This window comes from Panulirus ornatus, chromosome 14, assembly GCF_036320965.1.
Source record: "Panulirus ornatus isolate Po-2019 chromosome 14, ASM3632096v1, whole genome shotgun sequence".
NCBI lineage: Eukaryota > Metazoa > Arthropoda > Malacostraca > Decapoda > Palinuridae > Panulirus > Panulirus ornatus.
In genome coordinates this window covers 11,258,801-11,278,332 of record NC_092237.1, presented here as the reverse complement: position 1 = coordinate 11,278,332, position 19,532 = coordinate 11,258,801, and the positions used below count along the sequence as shown (strand labels likewise).

Genomic DNA, 19,532 nt, shown 5'->3' with positions numbered 1-19,532 from the left:
GGTTGCGAGGCGTGGGCTATGGATAGAGTTGTGCGCAGGAGGATGGATGTGCTGGAAATGAGATGTTTGAGGACAATGTGTGGTGTGAGGTGGTTTGATCGAGTAAGTAACGTAAGGGTAAGAGAGATGTGTGGAAATAAAAAGAGCGTGGTTGAGAGAGCAGAAGAGGGTGTTTTGAAATGGTTTGGGCACATGGAGAGAATGAGTGAGGAAAGATTGACCAAGAGGATATATGTGTCGGAGGTGGAGGGAACGAGGAGAAGAGGGAGACCAAATTGGAGGTGGAAAGATGGAGTGAAAAGGATTTTGTGTGATCGGGGCCTGAACATGCAGGAGGGTGAAAGGAGGGCAAGGAATAGAGTGAATTGGAGCGATGTGGTATACAGGGGTTGACGTGCTGTCAGTGGATTGAATCAAGGCATGTGAAGCGTCTGGGGTAAACCATGGAAGGCTGTGTAGGTATGTATATTTGCGTGTGTGGACGTGTGTATGTACATGTGTATGGGGGGGGGTTGGGCCATTTCTTTCGTCTGTTTCCTTGCGCTACCTCGCAAACGCGGGAGACAGCGACAAAGTATAAAAAAAAAAAAAAAAAATATATATATATATATATATATATATATATATATATATCCCTGGGGATAGGGGAGAAAGAATACTTCCCACGTATTCCCTGCGCGTCGTAGAAGACGACTAAAAGGGGAGGGAGTGGGTGGCTGGAAATCCTCCCCTTTCTTGTTTTTTTTTTTAATTTTCCAAAAGAAGGAACAGAGAAGGGGGTCAGGTGAGGATATTCCCTCTAAGGCCCAGTTCTCTGTTCTTAACGCTACCTCGCTAACGCGGGAAATGGCAAATAGTATGAAAAAAAAAAAAAATATATATATATATATATATATATATATATATATATATATAAATAAACGCCCATACACACACATGTACATACATATACATATATATGCATGTACATATTGATACTGCTTGCCTTCATCCATTCCTGGTGCTTCCCCGTCCCACAGGAAACAGCATTGCTATCCCCTGCTTCAGTGAGGTAGCACCAGGAAAAGGGATAAAAAAGGCCACATTTGTTCATACTCAGTCTCTAGCTGTCATGTGTAATGCACTGAAACCACAGCTCCCCCTCCACATCCAGGCCCCACATGGTTTACCCCAGGTGTTTCACATGCCCTAGTTTAGTCCATTGACAGCACATTGACCACAGTATACTACACTGTTCCAATTCACTCTATTCCTTGCACACCTCTCACCCTCCTGTATGTTCAGGCCCTAATCACTCAAAATCTTTTTCACTCCATCCCTCCACCTCTAATTTGGTCTCCTGCTTCTACTTGTTCCCTCCACCTCTAACACATATATCCTTTTTGTCAGCCTTTCCTCACTCATTCTCTCCATATGCCCAAAGCATTTCAATACACCCTCTTATGCTCTTTCAACCACACCCTATTTATGCCACACGCCTCTTTACCCTTTCATTACTTACTCGATCAAACCACTTTACACCACATATTGTCCTCAAACATTTAATTTTTGACATGTCCACCATCCTGTGCACAACCCTATTTATAGCCTGTGCCTTGCAACCATATAATATAGTTGGGATTACTGTTCCTTCAAACTTACCCATTTTTCCTCTCCAAGATAACATTCTCTCTTTCCATACATTCTTCAGTGTTCCCAGAAGCTTCACCAACTCCCCTCCGCTGTGACTCACTTCTGCTTCCATGGTTCCTTTCGCTGCCAAATCCATCCCAGATATATAAGACACTGCACTTCCTCCAATTTTAATCCATTCAAACTAACCTCCCAACTAACTTGTCCCTCAACCTTCCTGAACCTAATAACCTTGCTTTTAGTCACATTCATTCTTAACTTTCTCCTTTCACACATTCATCTGAACTCAGTCTCAAAATTCTGCAGGTTCTCTCTTCAATCTGCCAACAATGCTGTATCATCGGTGAACATTAAGTGATTCACTTCCCAGTCCTTCTCATCCGCCAGAGACTCCATACTTGCCCCTCTCTCCAAGATTCTTACATTCTACCCCCTCAGCACCCTATCCATAAACAAATTAGACAACCATGGGGACTTCGCACATCCCTGCTGCATACCAACATTGACTTGGAACCATTTACTCTTACCTCTTCCTGCTTGTACACATGTCTGACACCCTCAGTAAAAGCTTCTCACTGCTTCTAGCAGCTTACCTTCCAAACCATACATTCTAAAGATCTTCCCTAGAGCATCTCTGTCAACCCTATCATGTGCCTTCCCCAGACCCGTATATGCCACATACAATTCCATCTGTTTTTCTAAGTACTTCTCTCACACATTCCCTAAAGCAAACACTTGATCCATGTCTTCAACAATTTCTGAAACGGCTCTGCTCCTCCCCAGTCATGCTCTGTAAATGCCTTCACCCTCTCAATCACTACCCTCCCATACAACTTACCATGTGTACTCAACAAACTTATGCCCCTGTACTTTCAACACTCACCTTTATCCCCCATGCTTTTATACAGTGGCGATATACATGCATTGAATATCCTTACCAACCAACAACACAGTCAGCCCCCCTTTTTTAATGAATTCATCTGCAGTACCATCCATCTCAGTTATTTTGCCTCATTTCTTCTTACACAAGGCTTTCACCACCACTTCTCTTTTCATCAAACCACAATCCCTGCCTTTCTTTTCGCATACCTACCCAACCCAACCAGTCCATCATCATACACATTCAACAATCCAGTAGAATACCCATTCCATCTCCTCATCACTTCATAACTACCTGTTATCATGTCCCCTTTTCCCCCCTTCACTTATGTTTCTATTTGTTCTTGTTTCTTTCACACATTATCTGCCGTCTCCCAAAATATCTTTTTATTCTCCCTAAAATTTAATGATGCTCTCTCACCACAACTCTCATTTGCCCTGTTTCTCAACCCATGCACCTTGCTCTTGACTTCTTGCTGCTTTCTCTCATACAACTCCCAAAGGCCTCTCTTTTCTTTTTCACAAGGAAACGGAAAATATGAATTATCAAAAGATGGGTCCCAAAAGGAAAACTCCCTCCCTGTACAATACAAATAGGTTGTTATAAAGCACTTTATATTTCACTTACTGTGTTTGCATTGTATTGATTTTAATGATCTTAAATGAAAATCATACCAGCAGAATGAGTTTCACTATTCTTAGTCCAGTAGTTTTGATTATCACTTAAAGATGATTTTATGCAGGTGGTGTCTTACTTGTTTGCCCAGAAACTTCAGGCCCCATCAAAGTTCTTCCTTCTGCGAGGGAACCATGAAGTGAGAGACATTCAGCAAATGTTTACATTCAAAGAGTAAGTTTTATTTATGTGTCATGGGGTTGTTCAGAATGCAATTATCTTGAGTTGTATGCTAATGAAAATTTGAATTATTATACTTCCCACGTATTCCCTGCGTGTTGTAGAAGGCAACTAAAAGGGGAGGGAGCGGGGGGCTGGAAATCCTCCCCTCTCGTTATTTTTTAATTTTCCAAAAGAAGGAACAGAGAAGGGGGCCAGGTGAGGATATTCCCTCAAAGGCCCAGTCCTCTGTTCTTAACGCTACCTCGCTAATGCGGGAAATGGCGAATAGTTTGAAAGAAAAAAAAAGTAACTTTTCAATTTTTTAATTTTCTTAATGACTATTGTGTCCTTATTCAAAGTGGAATGTTATATGCAGAACCTTCTCCAGATGCTGTACACTAGGTATCCTCTCATTATAGTTTCAGCTATGCAGTAGTAATGTGTTAAGAACATTGGCTTAAAGATTTAAGTTGGTTTGGCCACCTCATAAGTCAGCAAGTTATATGTGTTTGCTAAGAAATATGTTACTTGTTTGTATGCCTATTACAACAAATTTCCTACATGTACCACGGTATTTTTTGTAAATTCTCCATTGTACATTTCCATTACTTCACATTTCTCACTGTTTTCCAACTAAAACCTTTCCCACACATGAAATCTACATCATGGTTGGTTCTCTACTTGGGTTTAGTGTGAATACCTGAGGAGAGATTTTGCCAAAAACGCATGCTCACCACATGCCTTGCTTGTGTCAGTTGTCAGTGAACTGAACCAGGGCATGTGAAGCATCTGGGATAAACTATGGACTGTGGTTTTAATACAATATACATGACAGCTAGAGAATGGATGTGAGTGGATATGGCCTTTCTTAGTATGTTCCTGGAGCTAACTTGCTAATATGGGAAATAGCAATCAAGTATGAGAAAAAAATGCTTGAGATTATGCTGTGACAGAAAAGTTTCTTTTGGTGAGGTTGTGAGGCTGTATCATCATCAGTTGATGAAACAGAGTACAGTCTTGTCAGAGAACTCGCTTGAAAAGAGTACATCCAGTCCCTGCTTCTGAGTGTGTCAAAGAGTTGAGCAGTAAGAACCCATATGAAATTGGTCTTGGGTAATAATAGGACTCTTTCAGAAACAGGTTCTGGTGTAATTATGGGAAGACAGATAAAAGAATACTTCCCACGTATTCCCTGCGTGTCGTAGAAGGCGACTAAAAGGGGAGGGAGCGGGGGGCTGGAAATCCTCCCCTCTCGTCTTTAATTTTCCAAAAGAAGGAACAGAGAAAGGGGCCAAGTGATAATATTCCCTCAAAGGCTCAATTCTCTGTTCTTAATGCTACCTCACTAATGTGGGAAGTGGCGAATATGTATAAAAGAGAGAAATATAATAAATGATGTAAAGAAAAAATTTTAAAAGGATAATGATCATTTGTGATGTGTATTGATGATAATGATAGAGGTGAGAAATTCTTATAATCCCAATTTCTTCCGGCAGGGAATGTGTAAGGAAGTTTGGTGAACGCCTTGGGATAAGTGTTTGGAATGCTGTAAATGATGTGTTTGATTGTATGCCTCTTGCTGCTGTTGTTGATAAAAAGGTAAGAGGTCTTTTTTCCACTAATAGTATTGTATTATCAGCATTATCACCATTATTCAGTGACTGTATAGGTACATTGAAAGGCCTTTGAGGTTTTCACTGAAAAATTGTAGTTAATTGATACTTCTTTTCATTTGCTGGTATCAAAAAGTACGGAGAGTGCTCATATGCATTTGCTTTTGAACAGTGAAAGAAATTCATAAGCAACATTCTGGAGATCCAGACAATAATGAAAATGATTCAGCTATAGAGCGAAATGGCTTCTGTGTTGAATAGCTAAGGAGATATTAATTGTTATACTTGATGGTCAGTTAATTCGGTAAAGATATGTCAGTTTAAAAATGAATAATGTGCATTGTAACCTTTTTATGATTTTTAGCAGTATTTCAAGAAGTCATTTTTTTCCCCCACTCAATGTAACCCAAGAACCATATTTATTGCTCATGCAGCTATAAGGCTGTGCTCCAAACAGGAGTAAGGAAGTGGTGGGCTCCTCTAGAGTAAGATGTTGTTTGTCCAGACTGTACTTCTTTTCATTCATTGATTATGATACATCCTTGCTGAAGTCGACTTTTCACACTCAGTATAACCTTATGCAGGTGGAGTCTGAGTACAAATATACATTCATATGTGTGTATGCTATAGTTATTGATATCAGTATTATTTTCTTTTTGTACATGTTTGCCATTTCTTCCATTAGCTTGGTAGCACCAGGAACAGATGAAGAAATGGCCTCATTTGCTCATGTTCACTCTCCAGCATACTTGTATAGTAAACCAAGACCAAATGCCCTCTGTTCACAAGTAGTCCCCACAGACCTTTCTTTGGTTCCCCAAACTTCCTACCATGTCCTTCATATGTCATCCCTTGTAAACTACAATGCTGTTCAGGCCATAAACCTTTAAAGCATCTTTCACTCCGCCCTTCCCCCTCTCACTTGGTTCCCCTTTTTCCTTGTTCCTTACACTTTTGACATGTACACCGTTAGTCATCTTTACCTTACTCATCCTGTCCTTGTGACCAAACTATTTCGGTATGCCAGTTTCAGTTCTGTCAAGAATACTCCTCCTATTACCACGCCTCTCTCTTAACCAGTCATTTCTTGTTCAGTGAACCCTCCTTAATCCACATATTGGCCTTAAACATTTCATAACTAGCACATTCACCCGTCTTTTACATTTTTTCTGAGGCCCATACTTTACATCCATGCAAAACCAACTGGACTATTGCTCCTTCAGACATACCCATCTTTGCCCTTAAAGACAGTGACCTCTCTTTCCACACATTTCTTCTCAGTGCACTCAAGACATCTGCACCCTCACCCACCCCATGGCTTTCTTCAGTTCCCCTGTTTCCATTCATTGCCATATCCACTCCCTAGTATCTAAAACAATCCAGTTCCTCCAAGTTCTCTCACTTCAAACTTGCTCTCCAAAGAACTTGTCTCTTTTACTGCTGAACCTAATAACTTTGCTTTTATTCACATATCCTCTCAACTTTCTTCTTTTACATATACTCCCAAACTCAGACACCAGCCCCTGCTGTTTCTCATTTGAAATCTACCCATGCTGTATCATCAGCAAACAGCTGACTCACCTTCCAGTATCCTTCTGCAGCAGACTGCATACCTGTTCCTCTCTCCAAGACCCTTGCAGTCACCTCCTTCACCATCCCATCCATAAACAGATTAGACAGCCATGGTGATATCACACACCCCTGCCATAGATCCAACTTCTTGAACCACTTACCTTCATCTCTACCTTCTCAACCATGCCTTACTCTCTTTTTAAAAACTCTTCACTGCTTTTAATTGCTTTCCTTCCACACCGTATTTCATAGCACATTTCACAAATCATCTCTGTCATTTGACCCCTGTCTTGCGCATTTTCCAGATCCATAAATGCCACTCACAGATCATTCTGGTGCTCTAAGCAATTTTTACGTATATTTTTCAAAGCTAACACCTGATCCACCCATCCCGTACCACTCTTTGAAATCTTATTGTTCATTCCCAATCTGTTTGTCTGTGCATATCATGTCATTTCATCTTTTCCTTAAGACACTACAAACTCTCAATCATTTCCACCAAAAAGTAATCAGATATTCCACCAGCTGGCCCTTTCAGCAGATTGACTTTCAGCATTCTCTCCTTGCCTGTCAGTTTACGGGCCCACATACCCATGTATACTTATATATGCACCTTTAATTATTTTTGTGTATTTATAATTTACAGTATCAGCCTCATCAGTTTTTGTAAGAAGTAAAAGTTAATTGTTTTTCAATTCTTTTTCAGATATTCTGTATCCATGGTGGAATTCCCAAATTAGATGGAAATTTGAATGAGCTTGATAAAATTCCTTGTCCTTTACCAAATCCTGAGGCCCAGAGTAACTTAGCTTGGCAAATGATGTGGAATGATCCTGTTGCGTAAGTGTGATATTTCTCATTTATGATTTTCTTTTCATGTGTTCCTCATGTACAGTATATGAAATAGGATTCCATGTTACTATGGAATTTTGATCACTTGAAACTTCCATCTTAAAGACTTTGATATAGTGAAGACTTAAAGACTTTGTTGTAATTATTAAAAGTTTGATTTTCCCATGTCTGAAATGCACAGGATCAGAGGTTTCCAGAAGATTGATAATTGTAGAAAGTTGACGTATCTATTCAAGGAACCCATATGATAAACTACGTCAGCGTTTTTAAGTATATTGCAAATTTCATTGTGTGGTTATGTTTGCAAATAAGTTTATTTCATCATTCTCCCTTTCTCACAATGTGTTTTTTTTTATACATATTCGCTATTTCCCGCATTAGCGAGGTAGCGTTCAGAACAGAGGACTAAGCCTTAGAGGGAATATCATCACTCGGCCCCCTTCTCTGTTCCTTCTTTTGTAAAATTAAAAAAACGGGAGGGGAGGATTTCCAGTCCCCCCCCAGTTGCCTTTTACAACATGCAGGGAATACGTGGGAAGTATTTCATTCCAATACTAAGCATGGGCTTTACTTAACATCTGTCTAGTGGCAGGAGATTCAAACATGGACCCTTTACACTGCCACCCACCTGACCTCACATTACCAATCACATAAATGTTTGCTAGATAACCCCAGTTTTCCTTATTTGATCCAGTGATTTTTGTGGAAATCAAAATTCCTGTTAACTACAGCACTGTACAGTACCTACACTCTCCTGCCCACATCTGAACTACCAGAAAGCATTCAACTCTACACACATGGGAGGCTGATCAAGAAGCTAGATCAGACAGGAATAATGGGAAGGTACTCTGATGGATAAATCGTCTTAGTGGAAGGGAATAAAGGACACATTTTAGAGGAGACTTTTCCAGATAGGTGGTCACCTTTGTTGCACTGCTGGGTTCTCATGTTGGACTTACTCTTTTTGTTTTTGAATGACTAACCAGAAGGTATGGACTCCTACCTGAGTGTGATTGCAGATGATGTATGGGACAGGAGACGCATGCAAAATGAGGAGAATTGCAACACCTTGCAAAGGGATGTAAACAGACTCCATTGTTGTTGCAATTCACCATAGGCAAATGGAAGGTATAATGTTGGATGATAGTGATCATAATGGAAGACCATGAAGAAAAAACCTGGGTAAAAAGCTAGTTAGAAAGGATGTTAAGAAGCTTAGTGATAGGGTTTTGGATGGTTGAAATAAATCAACCAGTGAGATGGCAAATACTAGCAGTTTACAAAGGTTTAAAATGCTACTTGATGGCTTAAAAAGTTCAGGACACAGGGTCTCATGAGTTTAGAACTCCTTCCTTGTATGGAAGGTAATTACAAGAAGATAGTTATATTCTGTTGGGAGGTGCATGAACTAGTAGAGAATTAACTTGGAACCAGTAGTGGTCTGCAGACCACAGTAGTGCAGTGTTTGAGAACCACTGCTCTACAGTATTTGCATATTTATCTCATTTTTATCAACAGATCAGCGTTTTGCTTTTGCTCTTCACACTCCATCATACCGAAGAACTCGAAAAGACTGTATATTACTACTGAAAAGTCAAAAAATTATGGAAACAAGGCAGTGCTCTTGTTATAGGCAGTCAGGGAGAAGATGGCTAAGATGCTTCCAGTCACTCTTCCTTTAACTTCCCACAAATGACATGTGATTGTAGGGTTATAAAGTGCAAGTCACTAGTGAAGATGAAGGAAGAACCTGGCTTTGATATAGTGTATATTAGTTTCAGAAAATCAGACATGATGACTTCCCTCAAGGAGGTTTTGACAAGACAATCAGAGAGCCCCATGATAGAGACATTTTCCCAACTCCAGACCTTGATATCTTGAATGTAACTTTTTTCTCGTCTCCAAACTACTTCTTCTTACCTTTTCTTTTGTTTCCAGAGCTGAAGACATGAATGATACCATCCAAGGGCAACTGGCACAAAACAGAGGATTTGCTTACAACGAAAAAAGACAGACTGCATGTGTATTTAATCGTTCTGCCTTTGACAGCTTCCTCCAGAAAAATGGTCTCACCCATGTAGTCAGGGCTCATGAGGTCAAACAGGCTGGCTTTGAGGTATGTGATTTAGAATTGTACGACAGTGACCAAATGCAACTGTCTTTTTCTTCCAAATGAAGAGTTGCCTTTACAAAATCTGTAATTGTAGCTTACATTCTTTAACTTGTACCTGTAATTTATGATGTGCTGTATTAAGTTCACTTCTATTTCAATTTATCTAAAAGATTTACCTATGTAGCATTTACTTCATACTTCGGTTATCCATAAGTTGTACTGAATGCACCCACCAAAATTGATCAATCTAATTATAGTTGTTTTCATAATGAAGTAAAGTACTTTCTACTATTTTGAGAAGTTACAAGGATTCCTGCAGGAAGATGAAGGTAAAGCTAAAGGTTATATATATAACCTCTCTAGAAGCCACACCACATTCCTTACCTCTAGCAGGCTGTCTTCCACACTCCTTTGCCATTTTCTCTTACATTCTGTGAACATTATTCTTGTCACTGGTCCAATGCAAGGCAGAAAGCCCTCACAATTGTTAATCACTTCATATGTGCTTGTGTAGCCATCTTCAAAAAACAGCTTTTCTAGCTTGTTTCCTCTGGGGTGGGGTAGTGCCAGGATTGGATGAAGGCAAGTATGTATGAATATGTACTTGTATATATATGTATATGTTTGTGTATGTATATGTGTGTATATTTGTTTATGTTAATATGTATATCATTCTTCGTCTGTTTCCTGGCGCTACCTCGCTGATGCGGGAAATGGAGATCAAGTATAATAAAATATATAATTATATGTTTATGTAGAGAGAGAGAGAGGGGGGGGGGAGAGAAAGATGGTAGATTTGTTGGAAAGTAAATGTTTGAGGACATTAATATTGTGAGAGGATGGATTGAATAAGAACTGATAGAATATGAGAGACGTTTGATAGTAAGAGGAATGCGTATGAGAGAGTTGAAGAGGATGTGGTTAAATGGTGTTGACATATTAATAGAGGATGACAAAGAGGGTATACATATCAGAAATGGTGTGAATAAGTAAGAAAGGGAAACCAAGGAGGTGGAAGGATTGAGTGAAATATGCTTTGAAGGTTCTGAGCCTGACATGCAGGAGGGTTTGGACATGGAAGGAATAGAGTAAATTGGAAAGGTTTGGTATGCAAGGGATGATGTGTTCTCAGTGGGCTGAACCAAGGCAAATGGAGCAGTTGCAGGAAACTTTGGAAAGGGCTGTTGGGCCAGGTTGTGGAGGGGACTATGGTTTTGATACATATTACTGGAGAGTGAATGTGAGCATATTAGACCATTTATTTGTTCCTGGTGCACTGTGGTTGGGGTAATTCTTATAAAAAGTAAATGGGCAGATGCTCAAGTAGGAGTAGTATGATCTGCTGGAACATTGTATGGCTGGTGTTGCTGTGACCATTCTTGTCGAAGTTGGACACAAGGTAGTTATGTACTGATAGATAGAGAGATATATCTCTTATAAACTCAAAACAAGTGTGTTCAGTCTTGCATTTACTTCATCATTTGATGTATTCAACAGATTCAACAAGGTGGACGACTGATGACAGTGTTTTCATCTTCTCATTATTGTGGGGGAAGCAATGAGGCTGCATGCATACTTGTGCATAATTATCGAATGAGAGTCATTAGAATAGACACAACATAGAATTCCTTCATTGATGTACAACTTATACTTTAATATCATATATGTTACCAGTTAATTTGTAACTTGTGGATGACTGAATTTATGGATCTTAACATTTTCATAGCTTACACTTAAGGAAATACTGGGAAGTAGTTGCTCCTATTTTGCTCAAACTATGTACTTCTTGTAATTAAATACTGAAGTAGAATCTCATTGAGATGAATGAACAGTGGCTATTGCAATACTCTTTTCTTCTCTTAATTTGTATGAGTGACTTTTTTCATTAATCTTGTAGATTACTGATGTAATACAATGATCATAAACATTTTATATAAACTATTTTTTTCCACATTTCTTTCATAAAATAAACATTTAGTATTTATAGATACTCATTTATCCCTCTCTATATTGGGTGCAGCATTTATTATGTAGAGCATGGATATTATAAAATCATAACTGTGTCTCTGTCTTCCTTTTTTACTGAAAACTTTTGCCACAGCATGTAAAAGAAGACAATAGGCCACTGGAAATGTTTAGTCAGTCCTTACTTTTGCATGGCATGCTCAGGCTGTGATTCAGTATCTTTAAGGTTTGGGAGGCATCCTCTAGCATCAGATCATTGGAAGCAAAAGTCAACAAAAAGATTTTAGATTTAATTTGAAGTTATATTTCTTTTAGCTTCAAGTTCCTTATTGGTTCTGTATATTACTATATGGATATGTTTTCATGTGTTTCATTCTGGTGTGTTTCTTGTTCTTCTTTGTCCCTTTTTATTCCCAATAAGCCTTCATGTTACCCCTGATCCCTCATATTTACATGTTAAACATGGTAAACATAATGGGTCCCTTTATGTTTACCATATTTCCTCACATTCACCTGAATTCTTTCTGAGTTTCATACCTTCAATTACCCTTATTTTTATCATATGTCGTCTTAACTTTGGTTTCTTAATGATCCAATATATACTTTCATGTTTCCATCCTGTCCCTTAGTTTGCCAAGTTCTTGTAAGGTTCCAGTGTATTCCTATGTTTTATGTTTCTAATTGTTCCTCTATTCCAGATTTTTGTGTTCCACATATTTTGTTTTTCCATTTGTTCCTCCATTTGCTGTTATTCATTCATATTCCTGGTTGCCTTGTTCCTCATGCCTCCATGAATAATCAATTCCATTTCATAAGTTACCTTGCATTTTCACTTGTTCATATTAACTGTCCCCTCATATTCTTATGTGATTTCTCGCACTGCCGTGCAATATCTCATGGTTTTCATTACCCCATGTGTGTCACCCCTAAACAGGAGAGTCATGAAAAACTCACCCAGAAATAGTGGCCCACTCACCTTTTACTCCCACTGATATAAGCAACACAATCCTTAAAGAAGTCTCCTGCATCAGGCCCTGACAACAAATCAGACTTTTACATAAATACTTTAGCCCAGTTGTAGTTCAGGCACTTAGATATCTCTAACCGCTCATGGCTGCACACCAAAACCCAAACATTTGGAAATTATCTTACAGAATATCAATCCTAAAACCTTCCAAACCACCTAGTTCTCCTCCTTCCTACTGCTCTTCTGTCTTTAATATTCAAACAATGAGAAAATTGATGTACATCAGAATCAAACTAAATAACCCACTTAGCTGGAGAACATGGCTCATTCCCAACCACTCCGTCACTACACTACACACCTATCTATCTATATCTCTGATGCCTGTTCCGTTTGGAACTCCCTCAAAGGGGTGGCCATGGCAACAGAGTCTCTATAACTAAAGAACTCCAGTGCCACATCTTAGCCTTTAGTTCCTCACCCTTAACAGGCCACTGGCAGAGGGCAAGTCTACTGCGGTGTTTGCAGAGGCTCCTAACTAATGTTCCTAATGACTTCTATCTAATGCTCCTACTTACTACTTCTATTTAATGTTTATACCTAATAATCCTGCCTAAATGTTCCTACCTACTGCTTCTATCATTTTGCCAAAAGGTAGGGCTTGTGCATACTGCTCACAGTAGGAAAATCTAGAATTATGAAGAATGAGTTACATGAGTTAATTGTTACACATGACAAGGAGAGATTGTATGTTTGTGGACAGAATATGGACATGTTAATGAGGCAGAAAGAAAAGACAGCTACCTGGGTCAGAAGAGTGCAACTTGGCAACCACTAAAGTGCTAGCTCACTAAGCATATGTCACTAACCCTCCTGATACCCACTAAATACTACACTACACACCAACCTCACACAACATATCTTAGATGGTTAGATGGCTTCAACCTACTGAAACCCCCATCCTGCATATTATTAGTGGCAATAGACATGAAAGATTTTTGATACCTGTTCCCTCTGGGAACTTTCCATAAGGGGGTGGCCATGGCAAAGACTTTCCATAACTGTTGAACAACAGTGCTGCTTCTTAGCCTTCATTGCCTCACCCTTAACAGGCCACTGGCCAAGGGCAACTCTCATACATTATTTCTAGAGACTCCTACCTAATGTTCCTACTGACTATTACTACCTAATGTGTCTACTAAATATTCCAACCCACTGCTTAAACCAGATGATCCCTCCTAATGTTCCTACCTACTACTTTTACTTAATAATTTTGCCTAATGTTCCTACATATTACTACTACTACTACTACTATTATCTATTGATCGTACCATTCTGCCAAAAAGCAGAACTAGCTAATAGTGCTCACTGTAGGAAAATCTCGAGTTACAAAGAGTGAATTGTGTGAGTTAAGTGTCGTCCAGTGTTTGTGAACAGAATGCCAGTAGTTCCCATATGGTGAGGCAGAAAGAAAAGACAGAGGAGTACAACTTTACAACCACTGAAGTGCTGGCTCACTATGCAGCCATCAGTAACCCTCCCAATACCCAGGCAGGTAGTACCAGTAATATATCTCCGTGGTTGGTGGCTACTTCCCAACTACTACCTTAACCCTAATGTTAGATAAGACATCTTAAATAGCAATAATTTTTCTTTTATTTTTTTCTGCAGGTGCTGACAGCTTTACTCAAGAGTATTTTGCTTGATTTACCCTCACTTATTTCCTTTTGAAGTTCATGTAGAGAGGATTGCTATAATACTTTATTTATACTTTTTTAATATTATAAGATACATTTCTGAAAATAATGATTCATACCATTTACAGTTGAAATAAAATCATATTTTTTCCAGTATGCCGTTCATAGATTAATTACTTATATACTCATAGATCCCTGGGGATAGAGAAGAAAGAATACTTCCCACGCATTCCCTGCGTGTCATAGAAGGTGACTAAAGGGGATGGGAGCGGGGGGCTAAAAACCCTCCCCTCCCTGTATTTTAACTTTCTAAAAGGGAAAACAGAAGATTGGGAGGTAAGTTTGAATGGAGAAAAACTGGAGGAAGACTTCACTTCCTGGGAGTGGATTTGGCAGCAGATGGAACCATGGAAGGAGAAGTGAGTCTCAGGGTGGGGGAGGGGGCAAAGGTTCTGGGAGCATTGAAGAATGTACAGAAGGTGAGAGTGTTATCTCGGAGAGCAAAAATGGGTATGTTCGAAGGAATAGTGGTTCCATCAATGTTATATGGTTGAGAGGCATGGGCGTTAGATAGGGTTGTGCGGAGGAGGGTGGTTGTGTTGGAAATGAGATGTTTGAGGACAATATGTGGTGTGAGATAGTTTGATCAAGTAAGTAATGAAAGGGTAAGAGAGATGTGTGGTAATAAAAAGAGTGTGGTTGAGAAAGCAGAAGATGGTGTATTGAGATGGTTTGGTCACAAAGAGAGAATGAGAGAGGAAAGATTGACAAAAAGGATATATGTGTCAGATGTGGAGGGAGCGAGAAGTGGGAGACCAAATTGGAGGTGGAAGGATAGAGTGAAAAACATTTTGAGCGATCAGGGCCTGAACATACAGGAGGGTGAAAGGCATGCAAGGAATAGAGTGAATTGGAACAATGTGGTATACTGGGGTCGATGTGCTGTCAGTGGATTGAACCAGGGAATGTGAAGCGTCTGGGGTAAACCATGGAAAGTTTTGTAGGGCCTGGATGTGAAAAGGGAGTTGTGGTTTCATTGCATTACACATGACAGCTAGAGACTGAGTGTGAACGAATGTGGCCTTTGTTGTCTTTTCCTAGCACTACCTCATGTGTGTGTGGGGGGAGGGAGGTGTCATTTCATGTGTGGCGGGGTCGTGGCGGGAATGAATAAAGGCAGCAAGTATGAATTATGTACATCGTATGTTTTGGACAATCACATGTTTTACCAAATGGCGTCCTAGCTTCGTCTCTTTGATGCATATCAACTGACTTATATTTCTCGTTGTGTCTCCCCTGATGATGTGATTATTACACGAAAGTGCACTTGGGAACTTATTGTGTCTCATTTTCCCCGTGGACTCATGGGAATGTGTATATGTCCGTGTATGTATACGTTGAAATGTATAGGTATGTATATGTGCATGTGTGGACGTGTATGTATATACATGTGTATGCGGGGGGGTTGGGCCATTCTTTCGTCTGTTTCCTTGTGCTACCTCGCTAATGCAGGAGACAGCGACAAAGTATAATAGATATAAATAATGTCTGTGTATATATATGTATGTATACGTTGAAGTGGATAGGTATGTATATGTGTGTATGTGTGGGCATTTATGTATGTACATGTGTATGTGGGTGGGTTGGGCCATTCTTTCGTCTGTTTCCTTGCGCTACCTCGCTAATGCGGGAGACCGACAAAGTATAATAAGAAAATAGGAAAAAAAATAAAAAATGTATAGATACGTATGTCTTGCACCAGTTCTCAGATATATATAATGAAGTAAAATCATCCTGGAAATCACCTTAGGAATCAAATTATGTTAAGGTAATGGAAGTTATGAAGCAGCAGCAGTGGTTCTGGAGGTGGTCTTTATCTTTTCCCTGAGTTCGTTGTATTTAATGTTGAGACGATCCACATCACGTTGCAGGATAGTGCTCTCCTGTTCCCTCAGCTTCTTTTCATCCTTGATCTTCTCTGCCAGGGTCGTCCTCACCACAAACACAGCCTCTGCCAGCTTTTTCACTCCAGTTTGTGTCTCATCCACGTCTTGATTCAGTCGTGCCTAGGTAGGTGAGATGATGGTGGTTATGCTTCTGGCATTGTTACATGCCTTGTATATCACACATCTCCACCCTTTTAATATAACCTACATAATCGACCTAAACCCCCTGCTAATCCCCATTTGCACTACCACCTCCAATGCTTCCATGTACATTTTCACCAACTATGCAACATGTTTATTCCAACCATAGTTCTCCTGCATTTAATGCAGTTCATAGTGCCCAAAACATTTGATGTAGTAGTGAGGACACAACCTACTGGAGATAAGATCTTTGGTGCACGGAAGGAAATAGAAGACAAAAGAGGAGGAGCATTGGCCCTATTAAGAGACCCTGAAATTTCAGAAAATGAAATGGGAAAGGTAACTGTAAGAAAGAAATATATAGTAGTGCTGACCATATATTACTGCTTAAAGAATTATAGCAAACAAATATGTTATACCGGATCAACGTGCTGTCACTGGACTGAACCAGGGCATGTGAAACATCGGGTAAACAATGGAAAGGTCTTTGGGGCATGGATGTGGATAGGGAGCTGTGGTTCCCATACATTACACATGACAGCTAGAGACTGAGTGAAAGAGTGTGGCCTCTTTTTTTTTTTTCCTGGCACTACCTCATTCAAGTGGGGGGTAGCGATGCTGTTTCCTGTGAGGCAGGGTGGTGCTGGAAATGGATGAAGGCAAAAAAGTATGAATATGTACATGTATATATATGTATATGTCTGTGTATGTATATGTTGATATGTATGTGTATATGTATGTATATGTACGTGTATGGGCATTTTTATGTATATGTGTATATGAGTGGATGGGTCATTCCATTTCTATTTCCTGGCGCTACCTCACTGACGCAGGAAACGTTGATCAAGTATAATAAATAAATAAATGAATTTATTATTATTATCATACTTAATCGCTGTTTCTCACGTCAGCAAGGAAGCACCAGGAAACACACAAAGAAAGGCCCATCCACCCATGTATACATATATATACATAAATGCCTACACATGCACATATACATATGTATACATATAGATATCAACGTATGCACAGACATACACAAACACAGACATATACATATATACTCATGTACATGTTCCCACTTACTTGCCTTCATCCATTCATGGCACTACCCTGCCCCACAGGAAACATCACTACCCATGCTTCAGTGAGGTAGTGCCAGGAAAACGCAAAAAGGCCACATTCGTTCACATTTGGTCTCTAGCTGTCATGTGTAACAAATAAATTAATACCTATGTTATGATAACATTGAAGGAACACTCAGGATATTGAAGCAGTAAAACACACAGCTTTCAGAAATGTTAAAGTACTCATGATAGGGACTTTCAGTCATAAAGAAATAGACCTTGGGAATTTGGACTCTCTTGGAGATGGAAAGTCATAGGGACAAGTTTCTAGTAGGTAACTTCAAAGTTGATCTGATGCAAGGTTAATGAAATTTAACATGAGTAAGTGTAAAGTAATGTGGATGGGACACTATGAAAGAAGGCCCAGTATGAATATTATCTAAGCCGGAGGTAAAGTGAAGGAATCTGTGTGTGAGGAGAACTAGGGTGTTGACATTGTCCTTATCCTGTTCCCAGAGTTCCACATTTGGAGAATAATATGGAGTCAATCTGTCCGCTGGCAATTATTAGATAAGGAAGCAAGCAGTTCATATCCTACATCAGGCCAAAAAATAGAAGTTGCCTCCTCAAGATTGGTCATTGCTCGTGAAGAAACACATACTGCTAACATAGAAAATGCAGGAGAGGGCAGAAGAACTGAGATCCAGGAAAAGGCTGAAGGCCTGAAATTTGCCCACCATGGACAAGAGAAGAGTGAATGGTGACTTGATCATATCTTTGCTAACCAGAATGATGTAGTCACTGAAAAGTTCTTTAGAAGATGTAGGGATAGAACTACCAGAGGTCATAACATGAAATTCATTGTTAAACTTGTTAAAAAAGTTGTAAAGATGTACCTTTTTAGTATAAGAATGGAATAGACTGAATGGGGAAATAGTAAGCATGGACAGCATACAGTATTTTAAAAAGTAGTATGATAGAGTATCTTCAAGAGGTGGGACTCCATGGGTGTAAAACTCCCTCCTTTTACAGTAAAGATAGGTATTTATGAAGCTGCCTGTCTACCATTCTGTCCACATTACCCCCACATTCACTGCCACCCACAGAGCCTCAAATGTACACAGTACTCTTCACATTGCATCCCAACTACATAACTACCTACACTTTCCCATATTTACATTGTTACAGTTTTCCGTTTATTTAACTATTCACAATGTCCCATTTTTACAATGTTACAGTTTTCCCTTCCCTGTCTGTTTTACTACCACAGTACCCCTGTGTTCAGTGAGACTGGCATGTCTCTACCGCAGGATACAATGCGGCTCTCAGTGCTCTCCATCTGTTTGCCTACCCATAATCCTCTGGGTGTTCAGTGCCATTTTTAGGGTTTTCCATACACTCTGCCATTCTCTGAGCCTGTGACACAATGCCAGCTAATGTGTTATCCATGAATTTTGTCTCCTACAGTGACTGTTACACACCATGCCATCTTGGTGCTCTCTATGTACAGTGCCACTCACCAGGTTGCTCATGTTACTCACAATACTCACCTGGTTGCTCTTCACACTGTACCACCCCACACACTTGGTTGATCACCATACCCACAACACTCACCAGGTTGTTCACCATACTCACACTTCCTGGGTTGCTCAGCATACTCACAATGCTCAACAGGTTGCTCTTCACATTATACCACATTACTCACTGAGTTGATCAACATACCCACAACACTCACCAGGTTGCTCACCATACCCTCAACATTCACCAGGCTGTTTACCTTTCTCATGATGCTCACCAGATTGCTTACCTTTCTCATGATGCTCACCAGGTTGCTTACCTTACCCACAGCACTCACCAGATTGCTCTTCACACTATACCACACCACTCACCAGGTTGATCACCATACCCACACCACTCACTAGGTTGCTCACCTTACACACAACACTCACCAAGATGCTTTTCACACTATACTATACCACTCACTGGGTTGATCACCATACTCACAACATTCACCAAGTTGCTCACCATACCCACAACATTCACCAGGTTGCTTACTTTACTCATGACACTCACCACGTTGATCAGCATACCCACAACAATTACCAGGTTGCTTCCCTTACCTACAACACTCATCAGATTTTTCTTCACACTACCACACCTCTCATCAGGTTAATCTCCACACCCACTACACTGAACAGTTTAATCACCATAACCAGAAAACTCATCATGTTGTTCACAACACCACAATAACAT

The 19,532-nt window shown here is 39.8% G+C and overlaps 2 protein-coding genes across 3 annotated transcripts in view; one reads left to right on the top strand and one right to left on the bottom strand.

Moving 5' to 3' along the window:
- The window catches only part of LOC139753314 (uncharacterized), a 57,337-nt gene extending 45,856 nt beyond the window's left edge, over positions 1-11,481 (top strand). For both annotated transcript variants that reach the window (XM_071669626.1, XM_071669627.1), the window contains exons 14-18: positions 3,255-3,361; positions 4,846-4,948; positions 7,241-7,374; positions 9,325-9,502; positions 10,997-11,481. In XM_071669626.1, the coding sequence (XP_071525727.1) occupies positions 3,255-3,361; positions 4,846-4,948; positions 7,241-7,374; positions 9,325-9,502; positions 10,997-11,122 (648 nt within the window). In that variant the 3' untranslated portion in view covers positions 11,123-11,481. The remainder of the gene's footprint in view (positions 1-3,254; positions 3,362-4,845; positions 4,949-7,240; positions 7,375-9,324; positions 9,503-10,996) is intronic.
- Positions 11,482-11,610: 129 nt separating this feature from the next.
- The window catches only part of LOC139753315 (uncharacterized), a 44,456-nt gene continuing 36,534 nt past the window's right edge, over positions 11,611-19,532 (bottom strand). The window contains exon 17 of the mRNA XM_071669628.1: positions 11,611-16,191. Within this exon, the coding sequence (XP_071525729.1) occupies positions 15,964-16,191 (228 nt within the window). The 3' untranslated portion in view covers positions 11,611-15,963. The remainder of the gene's footprint in view (positions 16,192-19,532) is intronic.